Source organism: Orycteropus afer, unplaced genomic scaffold (assembly GCF_000298275.1).
Source record: "Orycteropus afer afer isolate SDZICR_OR568_19922 unplaced genomic scaffold, OryAfe1.0 scaffold00085, whole genome shotgun sequence".
Taxonomy (NCBI): Eukaryota; Metazoa; Chordata; class Mammalia; order Tubulidentata; family Orycteropodidae; genus Orycteropus; species Orycteropus afer.
Genome location: NW_006921672.1, coordinates 7995741 through 8021800, shown reverse-complemented (window position 1 = coordinate 8021800; position 26060 = coordinate 7995741). Strand labels below are relative to the sequence as shown.

General features: G+C 37.3%; 1 protein-coding gene across 1 annotated transcript in view; it reads right to left on the bottom strand.

Moving 5' to 3' along the window:
* Positions 1 to 4830: 4830 nt before the first annotated feature.
* Positions 4831 to 26060, bottom strand: part of CDK12 (cyclin dependent kinase 12) — a 46901-nt gene continuing 25671 nt past the window's right edge. The window contains exons 7-14 of the mRNA XM_007942027.2: positions 20915 to 20971; positions 20420 to 20521; positions 14387 to 14464; positions 12891 to 13007; positions 12275 to 12406; positions 10650 to 10864; positions 9296 to 9748; positions 4831 to 5516 (exon numbers count right to left, since the gene is read on the bottom strand). Of these exons, the coding sequence (XP_007940218.1) occupies positions 4831 to 5516; positions 9296 to 9748; positions 10650 to 10864; positions 12275 to 12406; positions 12891 to 13007; positions 14387 to 14464; positions 20420 to 20521; positions 20915 to 20971 (1840 nt within the window). The remainder of the gene's footprint in view (positions 5517 to 9295; positions 9749 to 10649; positions 10865 to 12274; positions 12407 to 12890; positions 13008 to 14386; positions 14465 to 20419; positions 20522 to 20914; positions 20972 to 26060) is intronic.

The following is a 26060-nucleotide window of genomic DNA, read 5'->3' as shown; positions in this document are numbered from 1 at the left end:
CGTTCCCTCTCAGCCCAACATGAAGACTCAGCAGTTCTACCTGTCCCTGGGAATGGCTGAGTATTTCCTTACTTTAGGTACTTCCTTACTTAGGCACTCTGCCTAGCTCTTCAGAATGACAAAGATGTGAACAGAGAAGTCGGTTTACCCCTTTAAAAAAAAAATAAATAAAGCTATGGGTCAATTTTTGGTTAACAATGGAAATCTGATCAGCAACTAGAGTCTTAACTGTTAACATATTTGAGGCATTAACCTTATCATACAGTTAAGAGTGCCTTAAGAACTTGGTTCTTAACAGTAAGGTTTCTAGTCAGAAATGGCTTTGGGTATGATGGAGAAAAAAGTCCAGGTTAGTTAGGTCCTTAGCCTTTAGGCCTATAATTTAAAAGACAGCCATTGTTGTGAATGAAAACATTTGCTAGTAGGTTGAGAGGTTCATATCCTCAAAGCTATGAACTTGTAAGATACATGGGGGAGGGGAGGAGCTACCCCCAAAACACCAAACCTACCGCAGAGTTGATTCTGACTGTTAGCAACCCTACAAGACAAAGTTTAACTACTCCATAGGGTTTCCAAGGCTGTAAATTTTTATGGAAGCAGGCTATCTCATCTTTCTCCTGTGGAGCAGTTGGTGTGCTTGAACTGCTGAACTTTAGAAGCCAAGCACTTAACCACTTCACCACTTGGGCTTCTTGCAATATATAAAGACGACTTAAGAAGAATTCCTTTACTCCGGAGACTAACCAGGAATACATGATTCTGGGAAACAACAATTTTGAGCTCTCTATTCTTCCTGGTAGAGATGATTTAGCCCACAGTAAAGGGAACACCGTACTTAAACTTTGAGGATTCAAAGACAGGCCGGAAACCCTCATCAATCACCAGTTTTTTAATTCAACTTTTTCCTAATTTCTTGTTCGAGTGTACACCTTAACCTTATATGATTGCTTACCTCACTCAAACTCCTTTTTTCCTGTCTCCTGATGGGTTTTATCTGCCTTCTGCCTATTTGTCTTAACTAGCAGGATTGCAGCACAAGGGAAAAGTTAATTCTCAATGTTCTAAGTTATAAAACGGAAGGGAAAAATCTCTTCTCAGGTGGAGATGGAAAAGGTTTTGGATATACAGATTTTACCCTTTAAACAATTCTGACACACTTCCTGGGCTGCCAATGCATCAGAAATCCCCATGCTGACCTTACCCTATCAACACCAAAGGACCAACTGGCCCTTGGAAGGGGGAAAGTTTTGGTTTAAAAGAGTACCTTTTGGGTCCAATCAGCCTTTTACCAATTTCCCTTGATGGCAGTTGAGCTCAAACCCACTTACCTCTCCTCTGTCAGGAGGAGTCAGGGTACATGAAGCTCAACTCTTTTGATGGCCTGACACCATCATCTTTTGTGTTAACATTTTCAAGTAAAAAAAAAAAATCACTTCTTATGGTTTCCCAACCAACCCTTTTTTGTTCTCTAGTTCCTAGTCTAGTGTTTTCAAGCACCTCTTTAAACCCTGAGAACTTTTTTTTTTTTTAGCAGACAGAGAGCCTCTAAGATAAGGAAAAATGCCCTTTATACATGATCAGATCTGCTCAGAGGGTACAAATTAAGAAGTAAATGCAATGGAGCAAAAGTGGTATAATAACAGGAAATATTTAATTTTCCAATCTCCACTTTCCATTTTTATAAACTGAAAGAAAAAATTTAATATATTACAAAATATCTGTACATAGACAAGGTACACCCGATGGGGCAAAAACAAGAGAGAGAAAGAAATACAGTGTCAGGAACCTAAGTCAGGGTGAATGAAGTGGCAACTGACACTTTTCTGATGCAGCATTCTCTCTCAAAACCTGCTGGTAACCATTTTAGCACGGTAACTATATATGCATATTTCTCTCTCTCTCTCACACACACACACACACACACACACACACACAAAGTGGTTGGGTGATGTCTATGGCATAAGCTAACAAAGTCCTACTTACAAGTTTGTGCTAACTGCCTTTTAAACATAGATCTGCTCTCATTTTCAAATCCTTATTGTTTCTATGGGCAGTTGAGGGAAAAAAAACCTAAAGAAACTGGCTCAAGTAAATTTGTTTTCAAAACCACAAAAATGATCCTGGTCAAACTAGTTTTGTCTCCCATTCATGAACAGATCAGATTTCTCATCTGTTCAAAATAATGTATCTAATACACTTAATATAGCCCATGGTAAAATAATTAAACCAAAACCAAACCCACTTTTGAATGGAACTGAGTTTGTAATTTTTCTAATAGTAAAGATGAAATTCTGCCAAACCTTTACTTCCATCATGTTTATAGGTATTACACCTGAAAAATTAAAAATACTTTTTCTTCTCCATATATATGCCAGGATATTTAAGTGAATTTCTTTTTCCTCTTTTAAGAGAGTCAAATCACTAAGCTGTTTTTTTTTTAAGTTTAGACTCTTAAAATGGGGTAGGAGTGAAATGGGAAATCATACACACACACACACACACACACACATATACATGCACTCACCCCTTCCCTAGTGGAGATGGGGGAATGGAGGCTTAAGTATATTATTTAGGATATTTGGCATAATTAAAAATAAGGAGTGGGAGAGGAGAGGGAAAAACATTATTGATGACTGCTGAAAACCAAAATACAATGAAAATATATAGAGAATTTTATTCGTATTTGATGGGAAATCAATTTTTTCACTGAACAGATACTTTGGAAAGTATCCCAGGCTTAGGTTCTTTAATCAAAAAAAAAAAAAAAAAGGGAGAATGGGGCCAAAAGCCTCAAATTCAATTATTCTAAAATATAAAAGGTCCGTGTCTGAGGACCAAGACGTCAACAGACAGACGCTTCAGATGAACTTTAATGCAATTTACCAATAGCATCTCAGTGAGCCTAGCAAATCTGGACATACTAGTACAAAAACCCATCAATGCCAAAACTGTTAGAAGGTTCTCTTTCTAATCAATGTCTGGCCCTGAGGGAAAGGCCAGACCAAAAACCGAAGAATAATAAAGAAATACACACACCAGATATCTACCTATTTTGGTAACATGGGAAAATAGTCTTCAGTAAGTATCTCAAGTTGGTTCTTCTTTCATTTAACTTTTTTTTTTTTATTAGTGCACCTTTCTCTTATAAGTAGTTTTTATTTTTTATATATGAACTTGGCATCGAAACACAAAACTTCACTTGAATGCTGCAAACTATTCTGCAAGATGCTTTTTCCTTGTAAAAGGGGGCTAATCTACATTTCACAAAAGTCTAAGTCTGCAGATAATTTTTATGAGTGTGTATCTGTTTTTAAAACACTTTATATGCTGTTACTCAATATAAATGGAAGCCAGAATGAGAAGCCCCCAAGTTATCCCACCCTGACAGCCTTTCCCTTTTCCATGTCCTATTTATGACAGGGCAAAGTTCTTGCCAGGAAGCAATAATTTACCCTCTTTTACCAAAACCCACAATCTCTCTGAAGAAAAATCCTTTAGAAGACTGGCAGGATATACATGTTGGGATGTGTATATATCAATACTGTTCTTTCTCATGGTCCGCTCTTTAAAAATTATTTTTTAAAAAAGGTATCAGGTATTGATACATCTTCAGAAAAATACCCTAAGTTATATTTCCATGTACTTCAGGATGTATTTTTTTTCTCTTCGACAATATTACAATGACTGTTTGAAAGCTTTTCTTTTGTTTTTACGTAAAAATAGATGTGTAAACAATATACTAACTGCTCTTACTAGCCCTGTAGGTATGGAGGCATCATCTCTAATCTCAGCTCAGCAGCAATGTCCTAGGCTGTTTGCATTTACAAATCAATTTCCCCATCAGAACATGTTTTTTTTTTTTTTTAAACAAAACAAAACAAAAAAACAACTTTTGGAATTGAAGAGTTGCAGAGAACAATGTAGGAATTTGAATTTCCTTTCCTTTATTTCAAAAAAGGTAATGAATAATCCCAGGTTCTTGGGCATCTCACTAATTATTTTTTGCCAAACAAATGCCTCAAAAAATAGAAAGAAATTCTACAAAGATGAGGCAAAAAAGAGAGAGATGGGGTAAAACCTATCTACTTGCCCAAGAATACCCCTTTCTACAACCTGCTTTATGTGCAGGGAGAGGGAACATGCCTTTTGTCAAAGTGAGCAAACTTCAAGGATAATTTATATAGGCAAAAAAGTATGTTTAAGATGCTCAATGGGAGTAAAAAACCAGCAACAAAACAGAGTTTGCATAAAAGCAAAAATGTGTGATGGTAGAGAGGAAGGAAACATTTATTTAAATCAGCTAGGTCACTCTGCTTCCCTTAGAGCAAAAGCCTAAGAGCAGCTCAAACTGTGTGAACACTATTCTCTTTAAAGAAGAGACAAAAACTAAATTGAAATTCAAAAGAAATAAACCATCCAAAACAAAAATAAAAACAAAAACCCAACTTTAAAAACCTAAAGAGAGACTCTCTTGATCGTCACATCTCCAAACTGAAACTGTTCTCTTTCTCTTCTGCTCAAGAAATGCAGGCAATGAATAAACATTTACTTTTCAATTTAATGACCCTGTCCATATTCTCTACTTATATCTACTGGGTAGAGCTGAAGTAAATGTTCTGGCTATATCTCATCCTGGGGGAACTGGTGCCGACTTCATTATTCTGTAAGTCGCCTGCTAGTAGCAAGTGAGCAAGGAATACAATGGACAGCTTTGCGGTAGCCAAATGCAGATAATTACCTTGCTCTGGCAAATGATTTCATTAAAAGTTCAGAGGACAGAATGGAAGGATGGATAGGGAAGGAGTCTTTCAGGACACTGAAGTCTCTGGGTTAGTAAGGAACTCCTCTCCCTCTTCCCCCTCTTGGTGGGACTCTTGCAGGCCCCCGATAGGGTTTTCCATAGGCAGAAGCCTGGGCTGGGGCCCCCCAGTTAAGGCCTGCTCCTGAGCTGCTGGCCCCAGTGGTTCCTGGACCCAGCTCCCCATAGTTTTGCAATTTGGTCTCTGCATGCACCACAGAGTTGCTGCTTCCCTCAGCCTTCAGGAATGGTTGCCCGACCACTGAGTGTAATGCTATGGGGACCCTGGCAAAGCGAAGGTCCTGGTCCCCTGGGAACTGTACTGACCCTGTGCCCTGGTAACTGCTGGACTCCCCAATGTGGCTCACAGAGCCTGAGAAGGTCCTGTTCTTCACCAGGGTCTGGGCCAGGGATTCTGTCAACGTTGGACCAGAGTTGCGTTCATCAGTGTCAGTGGCACTGAACCCTGTTTCAGGCCCATCAGTGTTTCCATAAGTCCTGTTTGGATGGGGTCGGGTGGAGTACTCCATTGGTCTCAAGGCCTGGTGCTCATGTGGCAGTTGGCCAGGAGGCTCTGCTTCAGGCTGGGATAAGAGTTGCAGCAAGGCGGCTGTCACGGCTGGGTTCAACTCCTGGGGGGCGCTGGAAAGATCGCCTTCAACCAGAGGGGGTGGAGGTGGCGGCGGTGGAGGTCCAGGGGGCTCAGGGGGCCTCTTCTCTGGTGGAAGAATGTGAGGAGGACATGCTGTGGAAGGGTTACTTCTTTTAAACACCATCTTAAAAATCACATGTGATTATAAACACAAACACACACACACACTGCCCAACACAAACAAATATCAATACAAGTAACCAAATATAAAGAATAAAATCTTGGGACCAGGAAATCTGCAATTTATAAATTAAAATCAAGTGATTAAAAATCAGTCAGTTGCATTCTGGATCTAACAGCTCGTGTGAAAAGACCATTGTGCTTCAAATTATTGTTTTGATTTTTGTCTGAGATTTCCTCCAACCTTCTTTAAGAAACTGTTCTAATGTGTAGCAATCCCTCATCCCTTACCCCTTTTTGCTGTTGGATAAAAACATTAATAAAAATAAAGTAGAAAGAAGGAAGATGAGAAGGAACAATACATATGCTGTGGTCACATTTCTAGGACATAATTTTGCTATACAACAAGAGACCTTGCATAAATTTAGCTAACACATTTTACAGAAAGTTTAATGGTATAAAGTTAACCTGAAATAGAACTTAAATAATATACAAGAGAGATGAAATAAAGTAAAAACCTTCCATTACTATCATGGATAAATATACACTTGCTCCTTAAAACTTAAGTCCCCTTCCCCCAAAATTACATTCTGAAGAAAGGGATGTTAACCACCATATTGTCATTCAGATTCCTATGTTCCAGTAATAATGAAAACTAAAGTAATTTTCTATTTTGTTTTCCCACCTCCTGCATTTTTCCATGCTATGAAAAAAATCACTATAGCACTTAATGTCATGAAGAATGGACTTTTGATAAAAACCCGCTTATCTTGGAAAGAACAACAAGAACTGGGTAGTTAGAAACATATTGAACTAATACCACACTCTGTCTTTCCAAAGATCTCTGTCTTTCTTGAATCACTCCCTAGATTTTTGTTTTCCACTGCTGGTTAAAGTTGCCTAACACAGCAATTGATAATGAACTCCTACCAAGGCAGGAGAGGAGAGATGTAAAATGGCATGAGTTTGAGGACATACAAAACCATGGTGACTGAAGGACATACAAAAACAGTGCCTTTAGAGAACTGTGAGTTACCCCGCTGAAGAAAATATTCAGTGTTTTAGGAAATCTTCCAAATGACCAATTTTTCTGTTCCCTATGAAAGCATATTTTAAAAAATGTCCATATGTCAATTCTTCATTATCTGAAGTACTGGTGTAAACTTATTATCCAGACAAGCCAAAAACAGTTTCTAGTTATAATTAGATATTGATAGATTTACCTTAATTGTATTTTGCAAAGACAAAGTATGCATTCCCTCAGCATGCAGATGAAAGCACTCTGAAAACACTACAAAATTATAAGGCTGTACATTGTAAGAGTGAGGTCAGGTGCTATATGCAATATACAGGCAGGGTAAACAACCACCCCAGTCTGCCTAGGACTTGGGGGGTTCCCAGGTTGTGGATTTGACGTTTTAAATCTGGGAAATCCCAGAACCAGCTGATCACCCTATATACAATACTCATCTAAGTTACTTGTTGACTGACTGTATTGTTGCGTATGTGTCAGAAGACAAAAAAGGACAAAAACAATTTGCTGAAAGATGATTTATAACTTAGAAAGTAATCATCTTGAAAAAGAAGAGCTAACTGTGCTACAAAAACACCTATAGATTTCAAAACCTTTTGCTGTCAACACTATGTATCTAAGAACATCACAGTACTATTAAGAAAAATATTTTTAAAACGTAAGTTTTTTTCTAGTACCGAGGGCAAACAACTTAACAAATGCAAAACTACAAAAGTGGGAAAATCTAAACTTATATTCTTCCAGCTATACCACTTTTCATATTTAAATTTTGACTTTTATGTAAATAACTCTAATCATGTTTCAATAGAACCAAGTTTAGCTCAAATCACCTTTTCAAGTTCTTTCACATATATAAGATGAAACACTATTCCACAGTAGCAAAGCAGATGGATTGTAAAGAACATTAAAGGCTAACAAAACTTCTTAAAGAAATTAAAAATAAGGATCACATTTTTACAAATCATACTGTTATAAGATTTAAGGTGTTAACAACATTGAATCCTTAATAATGTGTACGAATGGAGGGAGGTTTCAATGAAATGTACAAATAACTTAAAAACTTCATTTGATTCACTGGATAGCAACCATCACCATGTACCTTTGACAAGTACAGAGTAGCTAGACAGTAGCCAAATTAACAGGATTTCACCTTTTCTGACTTATCCAGTCTGCCCTCTGGTGGAAGTGTTATGAACAGGGAAATGGCCCCTAAAGAGGCAGCAGGGAAGACACAGCAGAGACACCAACTGGATAATCCAGTGGTGACAACAATTAGAGTGCCATCTTTATACACTCCTTTGAAAAATAAATCTAACCATTTTAGGCCACAGGCCAGACCTTAATTTTAGTTCAATTTCACCATTTAGCTAATAGCTTGTTGGCGCAATTATTGGGTGAATTTCTTTCAATGACTATGATACTTCATTTGAACCACTTCTTCCAGATATTTTGATTAGGACTGATTTTTTTTTTTTTTTTTTGGGGGGGGGAGCAAGGTGTGGGAGAAACAGAATAACAGAGGAAACTACTCTACATTAGCTTTATCTGTTATTCCATGTTTTGGAATTTATTAAAAACAACTGGAATCAGCATGACAGAGTAGCAAAGTGAATTAAGAAACATGAGTACACAAGTTCTAGTTCTGCCTCTGCTAATAATCAGCAGTGGGATCATATTTAAACAGCCTGAACTGTAGTTTCCCTACCTGTAAAATAAAGGAGTTAATTTTATTTGCTTTCTTCTAATTTTAAAAAGCTGTGCATTGGAAAAACAGCTTATGTGTCTGACCCTTTACCAGTAGAAATAATGCATATTCTTTCTGCACCATCCCATATGAAATGTGAATGCAGGACCCTAAAGTTGAAGGTTAGCGTATCTTGTCAGCCCTTGTGTCTCTTCTCATTCCCCAATTCACGGGGTCTTCATGGACAGTGAAAATTTCCAAGGAGTTGAAAACACTTTCAGATAAGTAAACATTTGCAAATAGACTGTGGATCAGAATTGATTATTTAGACTTCTTTTCCTTCAAATAAACTGCATGCTGTGGTCATGTGAGATCAAAGCATAACATATTCCTTTTTTTCAGACTATTTTTTCTTTATATAATGTTAATTTCCTAATCTAGGATCCATTCAATTGTCTCTTTCAGGAACAAGATTTAAAGACATCATTTTTATATACTACTATTTTTTGGAAAGAAAATATATGATGTTAATTATCTATTTAGAAATATTCTCCAAGAAATTAAGAATGGTATTTTATTAGGGTTTCTTTGACTTCCAGGTAAAACTCTGGTATCCAGTATCCACTACACTAGATGTGAAGAAGTACAATCTGATAATGGTTTGTTTGGAAGCAGGTTTTCAAGTGCTAGTACTAGTTGGCCACCACATATACAGTGCTTCAAGATGCATCATTAATTATGGTTGTGGTTTCCTTGGCTAGAACACAAGGGTTTTATTTACCTACCTCCTAAGAAGTAGAAAAACAATCAGAATATATATAAGGTTCTTTGAGAAACTGTGATAATTAGTAAAAGAGGAAATACATCATTGGTGCTAGGTTCTCCCACAGACTAGGTTACAGGAAAACTGAAACTGAAGCCATTGATGTGAAAAAGAAAATGTTAAAGAGATTTTTAAGAGGATCAACAGCACCTGAGCTCAATGAGATTCATGACCGGTCTGTTTACCTGCTGCCTCCTCCTGTGGCATTGTGAGAGTTCTTCGGGGCCCCTGTAGCCCACTGTTCTTGTCACCGTTGTTTTCCTCCAGGCTGCCTGCTGGCTCCTGGGTTTTCATCAGCTGGCTCAAGAGAACTGCCAACATATTCTGTGTGTCAGCTGGTGTGCTTGAGACTTCAGGGGTAGTCTGTTCTCCTGAAGGCTGGACTACTGGGGCAGGAGGTGCCTCCTTCAAAGACTCCTCTGGGGCCACGGGCTCTGAGTCCTGCTGCTGGGAAGTGGCTTCTGTCAGGACACTGATGGATTGGTTCAGGGCCTCCAGCTGCTGCTGCATCTCTGGGTTAGAGTGGATGTTAAGCAGCTGTGCCATTTGAGGGATGCTAAGGTCAGTTTGGCTCTGTAGCAGATTCAGTAACACTGCCAATTCACTTTGATTCAACTGCTGTGTGATGTCACCAAGGCCTGTGAAGAGACAGTGAAGCTAACATAAGAGTATGAAGCAGGGCAAGGGCCTCTGCCTTCTCAACTGGCAAAAACAACTTTTAACAACCAAAGAATGAAGTTCATTTTGAATGTCTACTTTGTCATGCCTCAGTTTGTCATGACATAGGTTATTATTTCTTCATACTTTAGTTTAAAAACCAAGGAACTAAAACATCTCTGCACTGTATGTAAAGTAGTTTCATTTTATTTATATTCTTCAAATCAGTGATTTTCAACTCTTACTGTACATCAGAAATTCCAGGAGAGATTGAAAAATTCAGATGCCTGAGGTCCCACCCCTAAGGATGTGGCAATTGTTGGGAGGTGACTATTGATTTTTAAAGCTTCCTAGATGATTCTAATATACAGGATTGAAAACCACTATTGTAGGTAGGGTAGGGAAAGTGAGCCAAGAAAAAGAATTATCTATAGCTCAGAAAAACCATTCCACAGGAGAATTATTCTGTTACTTAATTCATTATCAAACACTATGAATGTATACAAATCAAAGAGAAGTCTATGAAACTAACTACATTTAGAAATTGTGACTTACTGTGATTAGATTCTGAGAAGGTTCTGTATCAAATCTAAGTGACATAAACAGGTTCCAAATTATGTGTGTGAGAGGGACATGGGTGAACTAACTGTAAGTTTGGCTTATCTAATTCACTGATTTATACCTCATAAGAAGCAGGACTGTATGCATGAAACTTAGTTTACCTCTCTTCTCCCCATAATGAGGACACTGACCTCTTTACTAATGATTCACTAGATAAAAACTAAAAACATACACATCATATTCTCTCTCTCTCCTTGCATTGACCTTTAAAACCTGCCAAAACGTGCTTAAAAAAGCACAACGGCCCATCCCAGCACTGACCTACTGCATCCCCAGCCCCAGGCTCCACCTTGCCAGGACCAGGCTGAGGTTGTGGTGCTGGGCTGCTGGTCTTCACAGGCTCAGCACTCGTCCCTGAGGTAGTTTCTTTTCGAGAGGCTTTGGATGGAGGTGGCTCTTCCACTATAACACCACTTTGTCGCTGCCGTCGCCTCTTCTTGCTCCACAACTCATGGCAATCCTGCCAGTGGGGGAGGCTGGAAAAAGACAAAGCAAAGGGGAAATGTATATGAGAATGTGGTTGAATGAATGGGGTGAGTGAATGGGGGAAAAAAGGGGATTCAACTGGGTAAGGCAAAGAACAGGGGGAAATGAAAAAAAAAAAAAGATTAAAAAAATCAGAGAAGTTAGTAAATAGACAGTAGCAATATAAAAGGAATCATGGCAGATGGCAATACGAGGAAATGAAAGTCCAAGATTACAGGGAAAAATGAAAATCTTGCTAATACTAGAGATACACTTGCTATAAAAAACTTCCACATTTCAGTCAAATATTTAAATCATACAACTGTCCTTGCTTGGTTTTACAAGAGTAACTGAGAACGGTATTGGTCAAGTTTCAATTGGGAATAAATAGGAGGAAAAAGATGACTGGCCTATTAATATCTACAAAAAGTCTAAGAATAATGGTAGTGATTTAAATCTTAGATCCACATAAGTATATCATGATTAAGCCACCTCTATATAAAATCAATTTGTATTATTTAGCCTGTGAGGACTAAAAACTGGTTCTTACTTCTTTCTACTCAATAATGCAAACAGTCCAAGTAGGTCAAATCATACTTCAATAGAACTGTCAAAATCTTTCTATATCAGGAGTTGCCAAACTTCAAAACAAAACTGATATATTTCAAGCCACAGGCAATGTATCAAAATTCTACTGCAATAAAATTAATCTGGACATTTCTCTGGAGCAGTTCATAGTTACTAACTACTGATGTACAAACATTTTATTGATTTCTTAAAGTCACAGAGTATTTCTAAAGATAAATGCCCTGAAAAATCTGACATAAAGCTGTAACACTGTCACTGATTAAAACGCAAAATCTTGCAGACTTTTTATATGCCAGAATGTGGAATAAAAGTATAGAATCTCTGGCAACCCTTAGAATTCAGGAAAGTCCTAAGATCTTGATGACAGACAGATTCAAATACCATATTGTCTACATCAAAATTTACGACACGTGATCTGACAATTATGAAAACTATTTAAAACTAAGACCGTCCTTACAAGTACGGGGTGTATTGGTCACAAAGACATAAGAGGAGTCAGGCAGGTTTCCCCCCTTTTTTTTGCTCTAGTTAAGGAAAAACTAGAAGGAATACTTTCAAAGAGGTTATACAGGCAATATACTGGGACTACAGGAACAGAAGGAGATAGCTTGAATCGAATTAGAATAAATGTCATAGCTAAATCTATTCCTTGCTAAACAAAAAGAACAAAACAATAAGCCAAATCTCCCTATCAACTATAATGCTCAATGACAACTTTTCATCTGAGATTGACTTGGCCATTTGTGGTTCCTTTAAAAAACCTATTATATTCAGTTTTTGTCTCCTGAGGTCTAGCGGAGTTTTAAGGTTACTTCATGGTCACCAGAACTTACTCTGGAGGAGCCATTTTGCTGAGCTCAACATCTTTAAGGAAGTCACTCTGTAGGGTCTGCTCAGCTGTGCAACGCTTGCTAGGATCTAGTGTCAGCATGTGGTCCAATAAATCAAGTGCTGCTGTAGGAATGCTGTGGAAAGGAACAGAGAAAGGACAAGTTCACAAATAACCTCATAGTCTTCAAACTTGTACCTTATGTCAATAGTTCTATGAATATCCAGTTTCATGTAAAACTGTGGAAAGGGAATTAAGAGTAGGCTAATGCAAGGAAGCAGATTGGCTCCAATATAGGATTTAGGAAATGATACAATACAGGTAGCAAAAATGAACCTAGCAGGTCCATTACCTTTTTGTCTTGAAAAGAGCAAAAAGACTGAGAAAACTCATACACTGTTCAAAACCAAATGATTTTCTATCATCTAAAACTTTCAGAAGAAAAAATTATAAGAAAAAGCTATAATGAAACTCATATCCTGTTAAAAAATATATTTTCCTACAGTGTGTTTCCGTAATAAATAGGGACAACACTAAATGATTCAGTCAGGAAAAAGTCAAGTTCTAACACCAGTTAGATACATAAACCAGATGGACTTTTTTTTTTTTGCCAAACTCACAAAGAAAATTCTTCTCGTAGTCGCCTTCTATATTGCTTCTTTGGTTTCATGGTGTTGAAATAGGGGAGCTTGATAACATCAGGCCACACAGCTGGACAAGGGCTACCACAGAGTCGACTGAAAACAAAGTAAAAAGCAAGAGCAAGGAAGTCAGTGAGTCAGCATAGTGAATTTTGGAGGTTCTAGAAGCAGAAATGATTACTTCTAAGGTCTGAGAATCTTGGCTTCTTATATGCAGAAAAGTAAAATATGACCTCACTGCTTAAGGACAGAAGGAACTGGTTACAGGATAGTGAAGAAAATATACTACCACAAAAATACAAAATGATCCACACATCTGATTTTATAAAACTATTTTCAATCCCGAGAATGCTTTCACTACTAATTTTGTTCTGTTCTGTTAGTGCTAATTTATATAAGAGCTATAAAGGCTGAGTTGGTCCTACAAAACCCCTACAGGGATAATAGGGAGAAGACAGCGGAAGACTGGAATCTTGATAGATAACTGAGTTTACTGCATGTTGTTGTTATGTGCCATCAAGTCAGACCTGACTCACAGCAAACCCTCCTTGGGTTTCTGAGGCAGTATCACTACAGAAGTAGATTGCTTCATCTTCCTTCTGAGGAGTGGCTGATGGGTATGAACCACCAGCCTTCTGGTTAGCAGTCAAGTGCCTTAGGCACTACGCTACCAGAGCTCCCAACTTTACTGCATAACAACCAGTAAGTTACATATCATCTTTAAAAAATGTCTACACTATCTGTTGTAAGGAGCTCTGGTGGCATAGTACCTAAGGCATTTATTTGACTGCTAACCAGAAGGTTGGCGGTTCAAACCCACCAGCCACTCCTCAGAAGGAAGACTGGGCAACCTACTTCCATAGAGATACCCTAGCTAAGAGTCAAATCAACTCGATAGCAGTGAGTTTTTTCTTTAATCCTGTTGTAGCCTTCCCTTTATTCTTAATAGAAGAATAAAAGAAACAAACAAAAAACCCAAACCCAACTTAAGTTTCATCCCAATCCTAGATCCTTTGCCCAAATCCTCTATTATAGGTTCTATTTTATAATTATCTGTTTACATGGTGTATCTCTTACTGAATTCTAAGCTTTTTGAAAGCAGGGACCTATCTTATTCATCTCTGAATCCTAAGTTTAACAGAAAAAGGAATCCTTTACATAGCAGGCTTAATACATGTTTGCTGAATAAACTTATCTTAATTTAACCTAAGATGGAACCACACTCCTGAAAATAGAATGCTTTCATATGAACTAATAAACATATGCAAAGTAAGACAGAAAAATTCTATGGAATATAATTCCTTTATATATATAGCCTGTTCAAAGTATATGGAAATCCTGAAAAGAAGAGAAACTTACTTGGACATATGGAGCATAAAATCTTTTAGCAGAATGAGTAAAAAAAAAAGTGTTAGAAATTAGAGGAAGAGATTACCTATCACACCTGGGCACCCAGAGCATAAGCACAGCTGTACCTGATCAGTTCTAGCTGAGCCAGTTCCAGATTGGCTTGAAAAATAGGCTTCTTTGTGAACAATTCCCCAAGGATGCATCTAGCAAAAATAAAATAGGAAAGTCAGGAGAGAAATCCCTTTAGTCTATTGAAAGGGTGTCTCGACAAACTTTTATAGTATACTGGGCTGCATCTGTACAATATATTATATACTATATGCATACTATATTATAAATTAGCCTCAAAATGCAATGTCTGAGTTTTATAAAAGAAAAGATTTACTGGAGTGAAAACAGATGGTATAACCCCTGAGAACATGGCCTTTAGACACCTGTCAGGCCTGGAATGAACTAATGCCCATGGCTCAACTTTCAGCCAAACATTAGACAGGCCTATAAGGTGAACAATAACACCAGGGAAGTATGCATGCCTTAGAACAATCAACCATATGAAATCAAAAGGGCAACATTTGCCCAGAGATAAAGCTCAGAAGGCAGGAAGGAATATTCCTATATCCCTAGGAGGATATAATCCTAAATCCTGTATCCTTAGAAGCAACAGAAATGGTAAACACAGGGAGGAAGTGGAAAGAGTGCTGTTACGTTGTGAGGACTACAAAGAATGTTACCAATCAAAAAGTGTACGTGAATTGTTGAATGAAAAACCAATTTGCTATGTAAACTTTTACCCAAATCACAATAAAAATAAAAACATTCAAAAATTAAAAAATAAAAAATGACTGTTATAAAAGGTTGAAATCTGCCAGAAGATCAATTTTTTGACTCTATAAGCAGATAAAGAGAGTTAAGAGTCTTTCTTCTCTATCAATTTCATTGCAAATCAAGGAAATAACGACTGAAAAGACCCACATTTCAAAGATGCTCTGTAGTTTCTATTAGTTTTTCACTCATCTGCTCTCTAGAATGTGTATGAGACCACAGCCCTTTGGACACTGTATTCGCAAAGAAAACAGTTTACTGTCGTCAGCTAGGATCAGTTTTAATAGGCTTTTCAAATAAATTATGCTTAAATGCTTTTGCCATTTGAAAAGTCCTGTCAAAAAACCTACATGGACCCTCCATGAAAAACTGCCTCCTTTGCCATGAGACCAGAAAAACTGGATGATGCCTGGCTACTATTACTAAACATTTTGATCAAAGATCCCATAGATAAATCCTGATCAAGAGAGGGAAAATATTTTGATCACTGCCCAGATTATTTCATTCATTTATGTTTGTTTTGTAATGGCCATATTCTAATAATATCATTCCTTCCTGGAATAACTTATCAAGATAACTTCTCACCTGTTTGGCTAGCCCTAGGTACAAATCACATAGAAAAAGTAGGATACCGATTTGATTCTTTAATTTTATGTACCAGTTTTCAAGATAATGAGGTTTCTTAGCACATTCCAAAGATGACCAATGAGAGGTTGTTTTGGCTTATTTTTGATTTTCTTCTTCAGCATTTCAAATCTAGATTTTCTGCAGCCATGGAGGGTGGATGAACTCCTGAAACTACTGCCTTAAGATAATTTTTAAACCTTAAACCAAATATATCCCCTGAAGTCTTCTTAAAACCAAACAGTAATAGTAATAAAGGTCTGCCTTGAGCAATGTGCTCTTTTAAGAACTATTTGTATAGGATCAAATCAATAGCCACTGGAAAGATTAGACAGGAACATTAGGGGGCAGTAAATTTATATGTTCCTCAGGGAAGAACAACTTAGAAAAGAGGGCAAGAATGAATGCACAATGTAATCAACGTCACTAGATTGTAAAAGCTGTTGAACTGGTGTATGCTCTCAACACAACAACGTAATTAAAGTTAAGAAAAAACAAAACAATGGACATGGACATATTTACACCGCCTCAAAGTATCTCCCCACAAATTACTTATTACAAAAGGAAATCAGTGATTATTTAGTAGGGAAAAATATGACAACACCTTAACCAAGTTACTAAATTAACATCATCAACAAAGAGCAAACAGACTCCTCCCCTCCATGTTAAGTACAGATGTGATACCCTAAAAAGAAGGTAACACCACTCATGTAAGTATTCCAGCCAAAAATATATAACTTGAATCTAATCATGAGGAAATGTCAGATAAACCCAAACTGAGTGACACTTCATGTAGTAACTGGTCTATATTCTCAAAAAAAAAAAGTCGAAAGATAAAACTGGAGGAACTATTGCAGATTAAAGAAGATTAAAAAGAATGACAAATAAATACAATTCATAATTCTGGATTGGATTCTGTGGCAGGGGATGTTTATAGGACATTATTAGGGTACTGATGAAACTAGAATGCGAAACATAAATTACTGTATTAGATCAAAATAGTATGTTGTTGTTGTTATGTGCCGTCGAGTCGGCCCTGACTCATAGCGACCCCTCCTTGGGTTTCCGAGGCATTATCACTACGGAAGTAGGATTGCCCAACCTTCCTTCCGAGGAGTGGCTGGTGGGTTTGAACCGCCAGCCGTCTGGTTAGCAGGCAAGTGTCTTAGCCACTACGTATACACATATTAAATCTCCTAAATTTCATAACTGTACTATAGTTATTATAAGGGAGTATCTTTGTTCTTTGGTAACTGACATTAAATATTAAGAAGTAAAAGGACATAGTATATGCAGCTACTTCCAAATAGTTTGACAAAAATATGTGATACGTCTTTGCATGCACACACACACACACACACACACGTGTATATAAATGAACAAACACATTTTGTTCTATGTATATTATTATCTATATCATTTTATGTATTTCATATATATCTATGCATGTAGAGAGAATAATAAAGCAAATGTGGTAAGATATTAAAAATTAGTGAATCTCACATGAATGAATTTCAAATTAATTATGCTGAGTGAAAGATGCCAGGAGAAACACATTGTACATACCATGATTCCATTTATAAAAAATTCTAGAAAATGGAAGTTACTCTATAGTGATAGAAAGCAGAATAGTAGTTTTCCTGGTAAGAGATCATGTGGGTGTAAAAGGAATGACAAAGGCTGTGTATGTCAAAACTTACCAAATTTTACATTTTATTATATGCAGTTTATTGTGTACCCCAATAAAAGGGCTAAAAAAAAAAAATTAGTGAGTTCAGATAAAGGCTATTCCAAAGTTCACTGTATTCTTCTTGAAACTTTTCTATAAGTTTAAAATTACTTTAACACAAAGAAAAAAAAAGAATATAAAAGAATACTATATTACATTTTTGTATGCCAAAAATTTTCATTTTTTAAAAAGAGAAAGAAAAGCACTCTGGTTTGGCCTATGCTTTGAAATGAGATTTATTTATAAGCACCCATAAAACCAAAGTATACCGTTTCACTTTGACATTCTTTAGCTTTACTAAATTTCAGAGGGAACCCCCGCCAACAACCTAGCTTTTTAAGTAATGAGCACCTTTCTGTTAATGTAGACTGCATTTATTAACCTCAAATGACAAAAGACAGATTCTTACTTCTAATATTCTCTCAAACCTGGTCTCTTATCCAGATATGGAAAAGTAAATTTATTTATTTCCTATTAAAAAAAAAAACAACAAAACCAAACTCACTGCCATCAAGTTGGATCTGACTCATAATGCAAAATGCAACCATTGCCGTGGAGTCAGATCTGACCCACGGTGACCCCTCCCCTCCTTGGGTTTCCCAGGCAGTACCACTATGGAAGCAGATTGCCCAACCTTCCTAGAGGACTGGCTGGTGGGTTTGAACGACCAGCAGTCAAATCCCTTAGGCACTATTCCACCAGAGCTCCTAACTGTGTCCTATACTAAACTGCCAAATCAACTTCTAAATACAGGATTGTCACAACTGGTAAGAGGCAGAAAAAAAAGCTGAGTTTTCAGACACCAGGTACAATTTTTTGTATTCATCTTTCTAGTTTCTCCTTTGATTTGAAAACTGTTCTTACAGTTTTCTGTAAAGAGTATCTTCATAGATCACCAAAGAAGTAAGCTAACATGAAGTCAAGCAAAATCTCAATTCAATGAATGAATGGGCATTAAAGAAAGCCTAATTTTCCTTAGTCTTCACTTCCAGTAATGTTTTGTGTTTTCTTTCATTTTGGTTTCCAGACCTTTGGTGGGGAAGGCATTTTCATTATGTAATCAACATTGTGCTAATGCTAAATGTTAATACTATCAAAGCAAATAATCCAGCACACAAACACACCCCACTTGAGTCTTTCAAATTTAACTAAAACTTCATTTGATTTGGGTTGGCTACCACAGAAATTATGTTCTTTCTGCCTTACCCTTTCAAATTTTGAAATAAAACCCAGCAGTGCTTCTTTTGATGACTGACATTAATAAAGGAAGGAAGAATGAAGAAAAGTGATATGCTACACTGAAAAGCACGTATGTTTGAATCATAAAGTACAGAGGTCAAGGACAGTGTGTATGCATAAACAATGAACCAATGTGGTCATTTAAAATGTCTGTATGGTCTCTTCTACTATTGTAAAAAATCAAGAAAAAGGTTTCACACAAACAGAAACATTCTCTGATGGTTATCGGGGGTGGAAGGGAAAGGGAGGGTAAACCAATAACTAGAGGGTAGACATATACTAACTTGAGTAAAGGAGAAGACAGCCCCCCCCCAAAAAACCCGGAAAGTCACATGTCCACTGCAGCTAGAAATAAAGTTTGAATTTACACACACACACACACACACACACACACAAATATACTGTAGTCTCTAAACACCATTTCCCACTAAAAGGAACCAAGGCTCCTTAGAGAAATGGCTGATTACAGATCTGGAGTAAGAAATAAATAGGATGAGTCTGGAATCTCATCAAACAAAAAAGGCTATCAAAAACTATTATGGTTATGCAAAAAGGACTCAAGAATTAATCTGAGTTAAGTTCCCACTGGCCAAAGATTAAATAATTTGAGCAAGAATAACAACCATGATGAATTATAACATATTAAATGTTTAAATCCATGATTTCACAATGAAACTGAAGAAAATCAAATCCAAAAAAAAGCCAAAACAACCTCTCACTGGTCATCTTTGGAGGATGCTAAGAAACCTCATTATCTTGAAAACTGGTACATAAAATTAAAGAATCAAATCTGTATCCTACTTTTTCTATGTGATTTATACCTGGGGCTAGCCAAACAGGTGAGAAGTTATCTTGATACAATTATTCCAGGAAGGAATGATATAATTACAATATGGCCATTACAAAACAAACATAAATCAATGAAATAATCTGGGCAATGATCAACAATAGCTGACAATGTCTCAAAAAAAGACAACTGCATATTATATACAGTGGTGTTTTTGTGTGTATATAAATTGCCCCACTGAGGATAAATGTTTTTTCATTGACATTACTTAAAACTACTTGCACATGGTGATAATAAAAAGCAGGCTAATTTGTAGTGGCTTATCATTATTGTTTTTAAATTCTCTATAGACAGAGCACTCATTTAATATCTGTATTCTGAGTAATGGCTCCCACTGACCCCTACCTGCAACGTTGATATAACATTGATTATATAAGTACTCAAAATCATTTGTAAAGTAACTCTGGGGTGGGTGAGGAGTTGGAAATTAAACTTGAATTCGCTTAAAATTTCGAGAAAATAAAAGGGAGTAGAGAAAAATGCTTTTAGAAAAAACATCATGGAAATACAATCAGCAAAATCCAGAATGTAGTAGGACAATGACCTTTACAAATTCTAAGGAAAAAGAAAACAAGAGTGATGAAGGGGCCTACAGATGAAATGACTTGAGACATTACTAATCAATAATAATCTCTGGACATTATTTCAATACCAATTCAAAGTGTTCCTCTTCACCCCCCCCAAAAAAAACAAATGGGGAAATGGTTTAAAAAAAATAAAAGAAAAAGCATGTCTCTGATATTAGGAAATATTCAAATTTTTCTGAAATCTGGCCAAAAGTTTATCCCCATGCTTTTGAATGTAAATAAGAACTGCAAAAAGGCAATGTGGAAAGAAAACAAAACGTATGTAAACAATAAGTGAGCTACTGATGAAAGAAAAAGTTGAGACCCTTACCCACAGCTCCAAACATCTATGGCTGGTGTATAACGCTCCTCTCCCAGCAGCAGTTCTGGAGGGCGGTACCACAGAGTAATGACTTTGTTTGTATAAGGACGACTGAAAGGTAAAAAGCAACCATGACATAAATATACAATGGCTCCTGATTAAAAATAATCTGTACAAAACTTACACACAACAATTTCTATTTCTGAAAACAGAAACAGAGACCATTTAAAGATGGGGTTGTTAAAAACAGCTCCATAGCAACCTAACTGTTCAAAATAAACTGGAAAGAAATAAGAGATGAAGAAAGAACTTCCATTCCAATTTGGGTTGACATGTTTCAAAACAGGGGTGATTCAATCATTTCAATAAAATTTACTATCTACAATCTAGATGGTAACACATTCAGATAATGAGGGAACTCTGACAGGTACTACAACTAGCTAGAGTAAGAATTTAAAAAATTAACTACCAATTTTCTACATATAATTTTGATGAATGTCTCACCTCTCTTCAGAATTATAGAGTCGAGCAAGTCCAAAATCTGCTAGTTTGATTTGCCCACTATAAAACAAAAGACAATTATTTTTATGAGTAACATCAGCAGTTTACAAACCATACCAGAAAACTCTAGTCTCAATTCAGGAATTAAAGGAATTACATCAGTGAATTAACTTCTATTCTCTCTGTTCAACTCTCAAGGGTCACTCCCCAGATTAAGTAAGGCTTTTTTCATTACATACTCTCATCTACAATGCCTCAGAAGTCTTTTTCTGAACTACTATCCTGCAGCTTTGGATTTGACTCCTTAACTATTTCTTGGTAAGCAACAGTGCCTAGAATCTGCTAGATTGAATATTTACTGTGGGGGAAAAAAGGATGGGCTATTCTGGATTAAGAGATTTAAGGGCTTAACAAATCAAATTCTTAATTGCTGATGTCAGATGGATGTTGGCTGAAAGCAAAGAATACCAGAAAGACATTTACATGTGTTTTACTGACTGTATGCAAAGGCATTTTTGACTGTGTGGATCATAACAAACTAGGGATAACACTGTGAAAAATGGGAATTCCAGAGCATTTAATTGTGCTCATGAGGAACCTGTTCACAGACCAAGAGGCCATCATTCAAACAGAACAAGGGGATACTGCATGGCTTACACTCAAGAAGTGTGCATCAGGATTGTGTCCTTTCACGTACTTATTTAATCTGTATGTTCAGCAAATAATCTGAGAAGCTGAACTATACAAAGAAAAGCGCTGCATTAGGATTGGAGGAAGACTAATTAATGATCTGCAATATGCAGATGGCACAACCTTGTTTGCTGAAAGTGAGGATGACTTGAAGCACTTACTGATAAAGATCAAAGACAATAGTCTTCAATATGGATTACATCTCAACATAAAGAAAACAAAAATCCTCACAATTGAACCAATAAGCAGCATTGTGATAAATGAAGATTAAAGTTGTAAAAGATTTAATTTTACTTGGATATACAATCAACATCCACAAAACCAGCAGTCAACAAATGAGGTGCCATACTGCACTGGACAAACGTGCTACCAGAGACCCCTTTAAAGTGTTAAAGAGCCATTTCAAAGACTTAAGTGTGCCTGACCCAACCATGGTATTTTCAATTGCCTCATATGCATGTGAAACCTGGACAATGAATAAGGAAGACTGAAGAACTGATGCCTTTGAATTATGGTGTTGGTGAAGAACACTGAAAATAATTCTTGATCAAGTGTCGGTTTTGATTTGAACAAACTATCTGAAAATACTGAAAATACCACAGAGTGCCAGAAAAACAAACAAATTTATCCTGGAAGAAGTGCAGCCGGAATGTTCCTTAGAAACAAGAATGGACAGATTTCATCTCACTTACTTTGGTCGTGTTGTCAGAAGGGACCAGTCACTGGAGAAGGATATCATGCTTGGCAAAGTAGAGGGTCAATGAAAAAGGGAAGACCCTCAACAAGATGGACTGACAAAGTAAGTGGTTGCAATGATGGGGTCAAGCATAGCAAGGATTGTGAGGATGGCACAGGACCTGGTAGCATTTTGTTCTATGGTACAGAGGGTTACCATGAGTTGGGGCTGACTCAATGGCACCTAACAACAAAATCAAATTCAATTCATGATCCTTGATCGAGTATTGGTTTTGATTTGAACAAACTACCTGCAAGTGCCATTTTTGAGATAACTTAAAAAAATAGAAAAAATAGAAACAATAGAAGCCTGAGTACTGGAAAATATTAGGGTATAATTAATTTTGTCAGAGTATTTAGGGTCAAATGTCATGATGTATGCAACTTAAAATACTCCAGAAAAAAAAAAAAGGCAAATATGGTAAAATGTTGTTGTTATATGCCGTCGAGTCAGACCCGACTCATAGCGACCTCTCCGTGGGTTTCTGAGGCAGTATCACTATGGAAGTAGATTGCCCCATCTTCCTTCCGAGGAGTGGCTGGTGGGTTTGAACCGCCAGCCTTCTGGTTAGCAGTCAAGTGCCTTAGCCACTATGCTACCAGAGCTCCCATTGTAAAACGTTAATAATTGTTAATTGCAGTAATGGGTATGTACTTTGATTAGTGTCTTGATACTTTTGAAATTTTGAGATTTTTCAAAATAAAAAGTAAGCTACGACACTTAGACTATAATAGATTCTGTCAAACAGGGAGTATACCTTTGATCTGAGCCAACAATTTTTATGATAAACAAGACCTTCTTTTACTAATACTATGATCACCTATGCCAAAAAGATATGCAACTATCACCTTAATGTAAAGTAAGAATCACCTGAAGAGCCTGTTAAAAAGTTTCCTGGGCTCCATTCCCAGAGATGCGAATTCAGTAGGTCATAGCCTATGAATCTCTGTTTCCACCACCTCCACAGATGCCAATGCTGCTGGTCAGAGGACCACAGTTCTGAGACTCACTCTCAGAGGGATCACACCTACATTCAACTTTGCTCAGTATTCTGTCTCTGACAGTAACATCAAGGAGATAAGGCAGGAAAGTAAAGAACAGAGGCTATGCTAGGATGTGTTCCCCAAAGTAAGAGCAGTGGGATAGAACATTAAAAGACAGTTAACTACTAGCAACAATATTGTAAATTATTTCAGTCTTTATCATTCCTAATAATAGGGCATCTATCTCTAACCTTTATAAGCAATTTAAGTTCAATTTATAAATTTATTTGTAAGTTCAAATTATAAGCAAATGCTGAGAAAAGGAAAAAGTAAAAGAACGGTTGGTTATCTTGAGCCCTACATTAGAACAGGGTTTCTCTAATTCCTTGGAATCATTACTGAGAACCTGAGATAATCCCAAACTCAAAGCACACAGCAAGAATCGCAGGAATGAACGTTAAAATGGCAACCAATATATAGTTATGGAAAAGGGGCTAGACCTAAATATTACCAGCACTTAGCATATTTCCTGTCTGGCACACGTTATTGTTAGCTGCCAGAGTCAGCTCCTGATTCATGGTGATCCCATGCAAAAAGAGATTAGATCACTGTGATCCACAGGGTTTTTTTCACTGGGTGATATTTTTTTGAAGTAGATTACCAGGCCTCTCGTCCTTGTCTGAAAGCTCCACTGAAACTAGTTCAGCATCATAGCAACACATAAGCCTCCACTGACAGATGAGGGTGATGGTTGTGCTTGAGGTATATTTGTCAGGATCAAATCTATGTCTCCTGCATGGAAGGTGAGAATTCTATCACTAAATCATCATTGCCACATCTGGCACATAAACTGAAAAAACCTAACAAGAAGTCATCAAGTTGATTCCAACACATGGCAACCTAATATGCTGCAGAGTAGATCTGCGCTCCACAGAGTTTTCAAGCCTGTGGCCTTTCTGAAGTAGATTGCAGAGCATTCTTCCAAGGTACCTCCGGTGGGTTTGAACAGCCAATTTTTTTGGTTAGTAAATGAGTGCTTACTATGCTTGCCTGCTTTTAATTTTTTTGCTGGAGTATTTTAAGTTACACACATCATGACATTTGACTCTAACTACTTTGACATAATTAATCACTGTACCACACAGAATACAAAATAAATGTAAGCTGAGTATAATCAGTATATGATGTATCATCCTGATAGCACTTTTAATGACTACTGCCTTTCTCTTCTAAATGGGTCATTAAGATGATACAGTACGAAGTGTAGAAGTACTGGTAGGCATTTTTAAAATTGTAATTTGGGTGAAAATTTACAAAGCAAATTCACTTTCCATACAGCAGTTCACATACGCTTTGTCTCATGACACTGACTACAATCTACCACAATGCAACAGTTTCCCTCACACTTCCTCCTGATAGTTACCTCTTCCCTGTGTCCCATCCCTCCATGTATTCCTGCCCCCTTAGCTGTCTCCCTGTGCATAAGCAGCCCTTCTTTGTCTCATGATTGTTCTCTCCAAGGAGTCTATCTACCTCAGGTAAATGTTCAACTTTGCCTATCTTGTTTGGCTGGAAGTCACAGGTGTGGGTTCAATTCCAGACCTGAAGGGCAGCCAGGGGCCATAGTCTCAGGGCTCTATCAGACCATCAAACCCAGTCCCCCCCCCCGTGCCTTTTTTTTCCCCCTCCAAATGATTTTGAGTTTTGTTTCACCTTGTTCTCCCTCTCTATCCAGGATCTCCTACATAGATCCCCCTCCAAGTGGTTGACAGTGGTAGCTGGGAACCACCTACTTCTTCTGGTCTCAGTCATATAGGCTGAGAATCGCATGGTGTACCAGTCCCTAGCACTAATTCTTTCCATGAATCTTTGGTTTTCTTATTCTTTTTTGCTCTGGACGAGGAGAGACCCATCGTTGCATCTAGATGGCTGCTTCCAAGCTTTTAAGATCCTAGTTGCTACCTCCAAAGTAGGAGGTGGAACAATGTTTTGTGTAGTACGACATGCCAGTCGAGCTTGATGTCCCCTGTGACTATGGTCCCAAGCCCACAGGTTCAACTACTTGGTCCCTCTGGGTAGCTAGCTGGGTAGTGACCAAGAAGTGACGATAACCTTGTCCCTTGTCAGCTCTACTCTATACCTGGGAATTCAGATCATACAAATACACTTACAAGACCACTGTCTGCCAACCCTATATATGGTCTTGGGTACACTCCCTGCTTCATAGACATACCTAATAGTTCACCCTGTCCACCCATCTATCCACCTGTATACCCATGTTTGCCTTCACTGACAATGCAGTACTGTATGTGCAAAAGGGTTCATCTTTGTTGTCTATACCTCCCATGTACCTCTCTATGTCTTCTTCCTCAATGCCAACTGGAAGGCATTTTGCGATACAAAATAGAACAGAAATGTCATTATATTGTTTATTAGGATACATCACAAGAATAAGCTGAATAAATGGATTTGCAGGGATTCCTTTCTGAGAAAATTGTTTTAACTGCTTTTTGAATGCAGATCTTCAAGTAACTGATGACTTCATTTCTTCCCAGTTTAACCAAACTATTCTCTTGATAGCTCCTTTTCACATATGATCTTTTAATATAGCTAATTCATAAGTCTCTAATTCTGAACCAATAGAGAATTTACCTAGAGAATTAAGCGCAAGCTGAAGAAAAAACATTACAGAATCATACAGGTTGGTGCCACGGCAAAACATGTGGTTTCCTATCTCAGG